Source organism: Tenrec ecaudatus, chromosome 9 (genome assembly GCF_050624435.1).
Source record: "Tenrec ecaudatus isolate mTenEca1 chromosome 9, mTenEca1.hap1, whole genome shotgun sequence".
Classification (NCBI taxonomy): Eukaryota; Metazoa; Chordata; class Mammalia; order Afrosoricida; family Tenrecidae; genus Tenrec; species Tenrec ecaudatus.
Window position 1 is genome coordinate 160,391,762 of NC_134538.1, and position 10,925 is coordinate 160,402,686.

Below are 10,925 nucleotides of genomic sequence, written 5' to 3' on the forward strand. Positions count from 1 at the left end.
ACCTCTCGAGTAGGGTGGCCATACAATTCTCTTCCATATATTTTTGCTTTGCTTCCAAATTTCTTTGTTCTGATAGCATTACAGAAACATACGGGAGAGTCTACATAATGTTTCTATGATTTCATTGAATAAAGATGACTTCCGTTCATTTTTATGGGAATACTGACTTAGTTTAATAATATATCTAAAAATAAAATACCCCAAACTGAAAACACTGCCATTCAGTCACTATCTATAGGACAAGCTAGAACTGCCCTTATGAGTTTCTGAGACTGTAATCTCTCTGTTAGTAGAAAGCCCTATCCTCTATCTGGTGGTTTTCAACCTTGGGCACTTTGGTGGCAGACCAACTTGGAACTGCTTTGGGACCAGGACACTTTTTATCTAAAAGAGACAATTCTCGGGGATCTACATATAAACTCCTCTCTGGGGGGTGGGCAACAGGAAAGTGGGTGAAAGGAGACGCCGGACAGTGTAAGATAAGATAAAATAATAATTTATAAATTATTAAGGGCTCATGAGGGAGGGGGAGTGGGGAGGGAGGGGGAGGGTAAAAAGGAAAATGAGCTGATTCTAGGAACCCAAGTGGAAGGCGAATTTTGAGAATGATGAGGGCAACGAATGTATAAGGGTGTTTTACTCAATTGATGTATGTATGGATTGTGATAAGAGTTGTATGAGCCCCAATAAAATGATTTATTTTTAAAAAGTTTTAAAAATAGACAATTCTATAAAAATAAAATAAAGAAAATCCACATGCAATGATTCCTTTGTAAATACTCTCTTTTTCCATCACTCCTTATATATTGTGTACCTTGGATAGCTCTTCAGCTGGGACCTTCCTGTTGCAGCCCTGGCCCCATCCGTTTGAGCCGCATGAGCATGGGGGACAACCAGACCTGGATCTCAGAGATCACCTTACTGGGATTCCACGTGGACCCCTCACTGGAATACTTCTTCTTTGGGCTCTTCTCCTTGTGCTATGTTTTAACTCTGCTGGGAAATGGGGCTATTGTGGGGCTCATCTGCCTGGATCCCCGACTGCACACTCCCATGTACTTCTTCATCTCCAATCTGGCAGTTGTGGACATGTCCTATGCCTCCAACAATGTCCCCAAGATGCTGGTGAACCTCCTGAGCAAGAAAAGAACCATCCTCTTTGTCCCTTGCATCATGCAGACATTTTTCTGTCTGGCTTTTGGCGTGGCGGAATGTCTTCTCCTGATGGTGATGTCCTATGATCGCTACGTGGCCATCTGCCATCCCCTTAGATACTCGGCCATCATGAGCTGGAGGGTTTGCATTACCCTGGCAGTGACCTCCTGGATACTTAGCTTCCTCTTATCTCTGGTTCATATCATTCTCATCCTTAGGTTGCCCTTTTGTGGACCTCATGAGATTGACCACTTCTTTTGTGAACTCTTGTCCATTCTCAAGCTGGCTTGTGCTGATCCGTGGCTCAACCTATTGGTCATCTTTGTTGCTTGTGTGTTTTCATTATTGGTGCCCCTCTGCCTGGTGCTGGTCTCCTACACCCGCATCCTCATCGCCATCATAAGAATCCAGTCTGGGGATGGACGCAGGAAGGCCTTCTCCACCTGCTCCTCCCACCTCTGCGTGGTCGGGCTCTTCTTTGGCAGTGCCATCATCATGTACATGGCACCCAAGTCCAGCCACCCTGAGGAGCAGCAAAAAATCCTTTTCCTATTTTACTGTCTGTTCAACCCTATGGTGAACCCTCTGATCTACAGCCTGAGGAATGCAGAGGTGAAGGGTGCCCTATGGAGAGGGTTATGCAAGGAGAGGTCAACGTGACAGATATCTGAGAGTCCTGGGGTTGGGACTTTCTCCGTGGGACATAGACATTGCAAATTTTTATTATATACTGGAATAAATGGCACCTTAAATGTAACATTCCTGACCCAAACATTAAGAACTTGAACTTTAGTGCTTTTAGCAAAAAAGAAAAAGAATATCTTCATGACATTGAGTTTAGCATTGATACTTTGAGAAGACACAAGAAGTAACAGCAAGTCTGAATCATTTCATGGTCAACACATGAGACTCTGGAGGCCTTCTGGTCTCTGTAACAAATACACTAGGAACCACAGGATGTGTCCACAGGTGAGTGTTGCTTTGTTTCAATAAAACTATACCGACAAAGGAAAAAACCTGGCCAATTGAGGCCTTGCGTTGTTATTTACTGATTCTTTATTTCATCTGAAAGCTCATTCAGTTTCAGTAGATACCAATGTCAAGTCCAATCCCTTTTGGCCCCAGAGACCACAACTATGACTGGATCTCTTGAGAGGAAAAACTTGGAGGGCATTTGGGGCCCACTCCCGAGTGATCCTCTGCTTGTTTGACAAGTCCTAAAACATATGTTGTCTTAAACATTGGCCTGCAAACACCAGTGCCCGTTCCATCATCATTAGAAGCTCAGAGCAATTTCCTTGCTGTTCATAAATAATTTAACTTGAGATTTAGGAATGAGAGCCACTGAGATTATAAATTAGGGCTTCAGCATTCCAGTAGATGCAAGCACAGAAATCTCTTGTATTGATTGGTTTTGCTAATGTTGAATTAACCAGTGTCTTGGGTTTTGCTAATTTCTAAAAGTTTGCAGCTTAATTATCAGAAGTACTTTGCCACTGTGTGTTGAATTAACCTTAGCTTTCATGATCTGTTTTGAGAGTCACCCTCTACACCGCCTGCTCATGAGTGTTGCCTGGGCTGCTGTATAGACCATGGGAGTACAGGCAGTCAGAGGAAGCAAAAAAAGAAAGAAAGGAAGGATGAGAAAGAAGATAAAATTCTGCATAATATAGCTACAGAAATGTTTTTCTCAACCTTCACTAGAGAGCATAGTTGGGAGCAAACGCCATAAGGATGAAATGAAATGTGAAAAGGATTATATGGGGCGGTGTAGTTTGGAGTGCAGGCAGAGGAGCCCCAAGGTCCTCCCATTTACCCGCAGACTGAAGATGAAGAACAGAGAGAAGATCCCGCAGAGAAGCAGTTCCATGGGTGCACTGACCTGAGACCCACCGAGATGAGATCTCTGACCCAGGATTGATCATATCTCACTTCCTGATAACAGCTTGTCAAAGACAGACGAATTCTGAAGAAGTCATCAAAGAACTATGAATAAAAATTGAAATTACTGAACTCAAAATGAGCTCATAATGAGGTTGTATGTTTGTTCCTACTTAACACACCTCCTACAAGATTTTTAAAAGCTTTTTTATGATACTTTATTTTCAAATCCATGTGGAACTACAGAAAAGTATCAAGACTGGGCAGATGAATTTCATATAGCTTCTCCATGATTCAGAAAATGGTTACTTAAAAACATGATTTTTGTTAAATTTCCTTCACATTCTCATATTTTTGAGTCAACTTGAGAGTCAGCAATTTACCATAACTCCTGATTTTCTTTCAGGAAAAGGGTCATGGGAACCTCACCATGTTAGAGGTGTCATAATCAGGACAGCTTTTATATTTATATGGACCCCACCCTAATTTCTACTGTGCTCCCACTGATCTGATTGACCAGATCACACACTTAATATAGCATCATAGGCTTTAGTATAGTTATTGCTTAGGCACAGCTTTGAACAAAAGTATACTAACAGCAAATAATTATTTTATCAGCAAAGGAAGAAAAGTGTGTAGGACAGATAATTTAAGACCCAGGAGTGCTTTTAATAATCTATGTTACTTAGGCCAATCAGAAAATCAGAGAGCAATGAATGTTGGAGAGGCTGTGGCGAGATAGGAACTCTCCTCCACTGCTGGTGGTTGTGTAGACATGTTCAGCCCCTGTGGAAAGCAATCTGGTGATATTGAAAGAAAGTGGAACTTGATCTCCCTTATGACCCAGGTATTCCTCGACTGGGCATATGCCCAGAGGATGTAAGAAATAAAATACCACCAGCCATCTGTGCTCCAGTGTTTATTGTGGCATAATTCATAATCACACAAAGTTGGAAACAACCGACTGGTAAATTTCCAATGCTAGATGAGTGGATTAGTAAACTCTGGCACAGACACACATTGCTAAAAAGCATGGATGGTTACATGAAAACACATGGTTTCATGGAAAGAGTTGGAGGAAATTATGCTAAGCGAGGTCAGCCAATCACAAAAGGACAAGTACAACATGAGTCCCCTGAGGTATGTGTAAACAGCACATTGGGTATAGAAGAAAGCCCCTTATCTCACACTATACGGGTTGAGGTACAGGCAGTTGGATGGAGGTCACGTCAAACCCAAGGAGGTACATGATAAAACAGCCCATAGAAGGAGAGATGGGGGAAGGGAGAGAGATAAAAAGGGTTGAGAGAGAAATTGAGATGATGGCTTGGGAGGAGCAGGGCACTAACCCACCCAGGGGGAGAGTATTGGTTATGTCTCCACAGAATTGGGAGTGTGCATTCAGACCCCACCACAACACTCTAAACTATGAGGGCAATGTAACCATGTGGAACAATGCATGAAAATACTGGGCTAGAAGGCCGACCCCAACCAGAGCCAACTGACCCCTCCCTAGAAATATGTGCAGCAGAGAACAACACTAAAACTACAGGTTGGGGAGAGGGACCAGCATAACATGTCCACATGGAAGCAAACCAAGAAGGTAAAATAGAAAGGGACAGTCAGCCTAGGCCCTATATTGGCATTCCAAGCCCAGAGGATGATGTCCCTTCACAGATTTGCTAAGGCACAGAGAGGATGGTAGGGCAGACAACAGCTCATGACATGTTGTCCCCTTACTGGTGCATACTGGTACAGAGAACAATAATGGGGACACACGGCAGGGAGGTAGTGTGGTCTGAACCCTCCGCAGTGGGGCAAACCAAGAAAGGAGCATAATAGATCAGCAACTGGAACAAAGCCAAAACACAAAGTGCCTAAAGAGCCCACAAAATAGACTTCAGGCTAGGAGGGGCAGCTCCCAGAATTCCCCCAGGACCAATCAGGAGAAAGTCATAAAGGTCAGCAGACAGACCTGGAATTATGTATGTTTTAAATTTTATTTTCAATATTTTATTTTACTCGGGGCTCTTACAGCTCTCATCACAATCCATATATAAATCCATTGTATCAAATACATCTGTACATATGTTGTCATCATCTTTTAAAAAACATTTTCTTTCTACTTGAGCCTTTGGTATCAGCTCCTTGTTTTTCACTCTAACTCCCCCATATTTGCTCCACCATGTTCCCTTGATAATTTATAAATTATTCCTTCCCCCACCCTGTCTTACACCAACTGCTGTTTCCCTTTACCCACTTTTCTTTTTTCAATCTTTTGTTTTCTTACTGTTTGATTTATGTCATTGTTGGCTTGTCTACTTATGTAAGACAGGCATGGGAAGTAAGTTTGAGGAGAAAGCAACAGGGCTGATGGTCCAGGAGGATCTCAGGGGGTGGGGGAGGAGAAAGTGGCAGGGGAAGGGTGTGGTGAGCAAACAACGCCATAGACAGGGAACAACTAGGGAATTAAAATCAACAACAGGGAAAATATAGAGATCCTGTTGGTGTTGGAGCAGCAGCTAACTAGCTGAGAGGAAGTACTAAGAAGCAGAAGTAGAGGGAACATAATGGTGGGGCAGGAGGAAGGCAAAAGGAAACAGGACAGATCTAGGAAGCAAGGCTATGGATAGAGGTATAAGCATAGGTGTGTACATATGTAAATACATCCATAAAAATAGAGGTATTTTGTCTATGTATATATATTCATATGGCAATATGCTGAGTCTGTGGATGGACTTCAGGCCTCAGCTTATACCCACCCTCAATACAAAAACACTTTGTTCTAACAAACTGGCAATTTGTGATCCCCCTCCACACACACATGCACACACACATACAATCGCTGAAGATAAAATGGGTGCATAAGTAAATGTGGTGAAGAAAGCAGATGGTGCCCAGCTATTCAAAGATATAGCATATGGAGTCTAAAAGGATTTAAGTTACATAAGCGGCAATCAGCAGTGAAGCAACAACCCCACATGGAAGAAGCACACCAACCGGTGGGATCAGGAGGAGTCATAAGGCAGGTAACAGGCATCAGAAGACCCATGACAAAGAAAAAAGCAAAAACATGTTGTTGAGAATGAGGGGTTCTGAGCAGAGACCCAAAGACCATCTGTTAACAATGGAACATCCACCCCCAGATGGGTCTCAGGGAAGGAACAAGTCAATGAGGGTGCAGTAAAACACCGATGGAACACACAATATTCCTCGGGTTCCTTGATGCTTCATCCCCCCCCTCCCCAATATCATGCTCCCAGTGCTGCTTCTCACTCTGAATGAGATGTAGCATGTTCACAGGCGTAGAAAAGAGAAAAGAGTCCAGGGACACAAACGAGAATAGTGATACCAGAAGGGTTGGCAGAAGGGGGAAAAGGAGGGGGGGAAGGGTGAACCAATCCCAGTGATCAACACAAAACCACACAACCCCTTCCAGGGGGAAGAGCAACAGAAACCATGGGGCAAGGGAGACAGTGGTTGGTTTGAGATATGAAAATAATAACAATTTATAATCTATCAAAGGGTCAAGAGGTGGGGGCAGGGAAAAAAAGAGGAGCTGATACTAAAGACTCAATAGAAAGTAAATGTCTAGAAAAGAATGATGGCAACATACGTACAAATATTCCTGATACAATTGATGCATGAATTGTAATAAGAGCTGTAAGAACCCCAATAAAATGTTTTATTTAAAACAAAAAAAAATCTATGTTGGGATACAAATGGATACAGCATGGACAAATAAAATAGAAAAAAGTATTTCAAGACCGAGAGCTATAGGGGCAAGCACTTCAGTGAAACATAGAACACGTTCAGATGAAGCACGTGACTACAGTGAGGATCATCTGCTCACATTGATTATATTAAAGACAAGTCAAGTTTGGCTCATTTAACCTGCTTTAAAGCATAATTTTCTATGCTCTAAAGTAGATTGAACATATTATTATTATTTTTAACATACCCTTTGCATCCCATTTGAAAAACCAAAGTTCTGTGAAGAACTAGACTTAGAGGAGATTAAGATCATGAACACGGAGGGACAAGACGTGAGAGGCTGCGTGAGAAACACACGTCTCTGCTGTGTTGGCCTCCATGCAGGAGGAGAAAGGCCACACGGAGGCTAAATGAGCTAGAGGTGTCTGAGATGGAGGTTAACTCATAAAAGACATTTGAAAGGAAGAGGTGGCCATTAAGAACTGTTAAAAATGACTTGTGATTGAAAAACAAATTTATTATTTACCAAGAATTTGTTGTCCTTTTTTTTGGTTGTTGTCAAGAGAAAATAATTCTCTAAGAGGACACTCCAGTGTGGACCATTGGGTGATTAAGCAATGAGTGATCTGAATTCAAACTAAATTCACTGCCATCGTGTTAACTTAACCTCAGGATAAGATAAACACTCCCCATGTGGGTCTCAAATCAGCTGGTTATTGAAACAGAAACCCATGTCTTGTTCCCTTCAAGCTAATGCAGAAGACCAATAAATAACCCGCTATATTAACCACTTCTTCACATTGAAAATGGAGAAGTGGTCAAGGGAACTGCTTCATGATTGTGGAGTCAAGTCCGAGTACAGGAAGAAATGAATTTATGACTTGACCATAATATTTTCAATTCCTCTGGCTGGATCTTGCATCATTTTCAGAAACAATAAGTCATCGACTCCAAACCAGCACAGAGGAACTCATTCCCTTGGGCCTACCCAAAGAACACAGAGAATACACGTGGAGATACACTCACTGGGTCCCATGCTGATAAGGCAGTAGCCAATGATTCCCTTCCCTCTAGGGAGAGAGGGAGGGGATGGAATCCCTCATGGCTCCTTCTGAATCATTGCTGTGTCTCTGGAGAGTGAGCTGGGCTCACCTGGTGAGTGAAGAGGCCCTTGCTCTCAAAAGACAAAATCGCGATGCAGTTCGGTTAGTGTTGTATAACAGGGCTTCCCTCACCGTGCGGCGGCTTTAGCGACAAGACTCACCCCCACTCTAAAGGCTCTCCCTCCTGGTGACGAGCATTCTGCGTCCTAGACTTTGTTTAAAGAAATGGCCGGAGACAACAGCGCTGTAAGTAAAAAGCTCATTCCCCAAGACAGCGACTGTAGGTGGGAGATGGACCTGGGGAAGGACAGCCACCACTGTCTGTACATCAGTGACAAATGTCCTTCCCTGGATCATGAGCTTCTGACACAGGCCTATCCTCATCGTCAGTCCCGGAATCTCAGACTTGTTATCCCTGCTGTGGACAACATGAGCAGGTGGTGAGAGTGGCGATACAGGGAGGGTGGAGGGAAGGTGAGGGAGAAAGGGGAAACAAATTACAAGGATCTACATATAACTTCCTCCCTGGGGGATGGACAGCTGAGAAGTGGGTGAAGGGAGATGTTGGATGGTGTAAGATATGACAGAATAATAATTTATAAATTATCAGGGGTTCATAGGGGAAGGTAGGGAGGGGAATATGAGGAGCTGATACCAAGGACTCAAGTAAAAGCATATGTTTTGAGAATGAGGAGGGAAATAAATGTATAAAAGTGCTTGACACAATGGAATTATGTATGGATTGTGATAAGAGTTGTATGAGCCCCCAATAAAATGATTTTTGAAAAAGAAAAGAACCGATCATCCAGAAAGCATTCGCGAGTCTATAAAGAATTTGCTAGAACTTTTACTCCATTTGTTAGGATTCGCTCTCAGTCTAGTTTGTGGTCTCCCGTAATGCAACTAGCTTTTTCTCCCCATTCTTGAAACACATGCAGTTTAATGGCATTTATTTTTCATATTTTCCCATTATGTCATTTTCCAGCCAACAGTAATGAGACTTGCAATATGTAACCCAGTCCATGTGGCCCACAATCAGATGGTAGCCTGACCACCTCTCCTAATCCACTGACCCCTGCGTCTCACTTTCAGGTGCAGGTCCTCCTCAGGCAGGGCTGATTGGTCCGTTTCTACATGGACCAAGGCTGGCCTCTTGCAGCTCTTCTTTCATCCTGTCCCCTGAAGTCCTTCTGAGACGAGAACTTAATCTGGCAGTGACACCTTTCACTGTGGAATCGGTGATGGTGGGCTCACTCCAGGCCTCTGTAGAGGGAAAGAAGGTGCTCTGACATGCGAACCCAAAATACTAGCTGTGTCTTTGTCACAAGTGTGACTGGTGTTGATTGTTACACGCAGAATATGTGGTCTGGATGTTGTTCACATCTGATGAAATGGAAAAATTGTTATACTACACAGTGTATTGGCAAACTTGATTCACATCCTATATGAATACTTTATTCTAGGCTGTTAGTTTATGGGTTTTTTCCCTAGAAATTTCTTTAAAAGTATGTCACATATGAAATCCTTTATCCTGGATTGTTTTCATAGTGAGCTTTTCTGGGATGAGTCATAGTGTTTGGGTGGTGATGGCGGTCCTCCAATGATTCTGAAGCACCCGAGGTTTGTTTTTAAGCAGCCTGGGTATGGAAGGATGCCGATGAACTAATCACCGAGGGAGCTCACCTGGGGCCTCCCAAACTGCCTCCCATGTCCCCTGCACAAGCCCAGCCTGCTCCTTACTCGCCACCACTGTTTTAGACAGTCACTCCTCAGCTGCTTGGGTCACATGTGTCTCTTGAGAGACTGACTCAGGTATTAGCTCCATCCCATGAGAGACAAGCCTTCTAAAATCATTCCTTCGTTTTCCATCATTATTCTCCTTCCGTACTCTTTACAGCTAATGGGAATATTTTATTTATCCTCTCTTTTAAAAATCATTTTATTGAGGACTCATACAACTCATCACAATCAATTTATACATCCATTGGTTCAAGCACATTTGTACATTTGTTGCCATCATCATTCTCAAAACATTTTATTTCTACTTCAGCCCTCAGTATCAGCTACTTATTTCCCCCTCCCCCCAGCACCCTCCCTCATGAACCCTTGATAATTTACAAATGATTATTATTTTGCCATGTCTTACACTGTCCGACGTCTCCCATCATCCACTTTTCCATTGTCCCTCTCACAGGGAGAAGGTTAAACCTAGATCCTTGTCATCAGTTCCCCTTTCTACCCCACTCTCCTGGTATTGCCACTCTCACCACTGGTCCTGAGGGGTTCATCTGTACTGGATTCTCTGTTTCCAGTTCCTATGTGTAGAATTGGGATCATGATAGTGGGGTGGGGTGGGGGGAAGCATTTAAGAAGTAGAGGAAAGTTGCATGTTTCATCATTGCTACCCTGCGCCCTGACTAGCTCATCTCCTCCCTGCGACCCTTCTGTCAGGGGATGTCCAGTTGTCTACAGATGGCCTTTGGGTCCCCACTCAGCACTCCTCACTCCTGCTCATTCACAATGATATGATTTGTTCTGATGATGCCTGGTACCTGATCCCATCAACACCTTGTGATCACTCAGGCTGGTGTGCTTCCTCCATGTGGGTTTTGTTGTTTCTCAGCTAGATGGTCACTTGTTTACCTTCAAGCTTTTAAGACCCCAGATGCTATAACTTTTGATAGCCGGTCACCATCAACTTTATTCACCACATTTGTTTATGCACCTGCTTTGTCTTCAGTGATTGTGTCAGGAAGGTGAGCATCATGGAATGCCAGTTTAATAGAACAAAGTGTTTTTACATCAAGGGAGTACTTGATCTCAATGTACATTGGCTACCTTAATACTAAACCTATAAATATATGCACATAGATCTATTTCCTCATCATCTTATATAAATATGTTTACATATGTACATGCCTATATTTAAACCTCTATAAATGCCCTTTGTCTTTTAGTTCTGGGAATTTTTAAAAATAGAGCCTGAAAATATACAATGTTCCTTGAAGGACTCAGGATTCTGGCTCTTCGAGCTTGTCTTTCTGTTCTTTCATGGCAACAATTGTTGACATA

General features: G+C 42.9%; 1 protein-coding gene across 1 annotated transcript; it reads left to right on the forward strand.

Moving 5' to 3' along the window:
- The first annotated feature begins 882 nt into the window (after window positions 1–882).
- Window positions 883–1,815, forward strand: LOC142456638 (olfactory receptor 2A14-like). Its single transcript, XM_075557787.1, has one exon. The coding sequence runs from the start codon at window positions 883–885 to the stop codon at window positions 1,813–1,815; it is 933 nt and encodes a 310-aa protein (XP_075413902.1).
- The last annotated feature ends 9,110 nt before the right edge of the window (window positions 1,816–10,925 follow it).

What these genes read in the sequence shown, in the direction of transcription:
- LOC142456638 (XM_075557787.1), top strand. Translation starts at nt 883, where the DNA reads ATGGGGGACAACCAGACCTGGATCTCAGAGATCACCTTACTGGGATTC.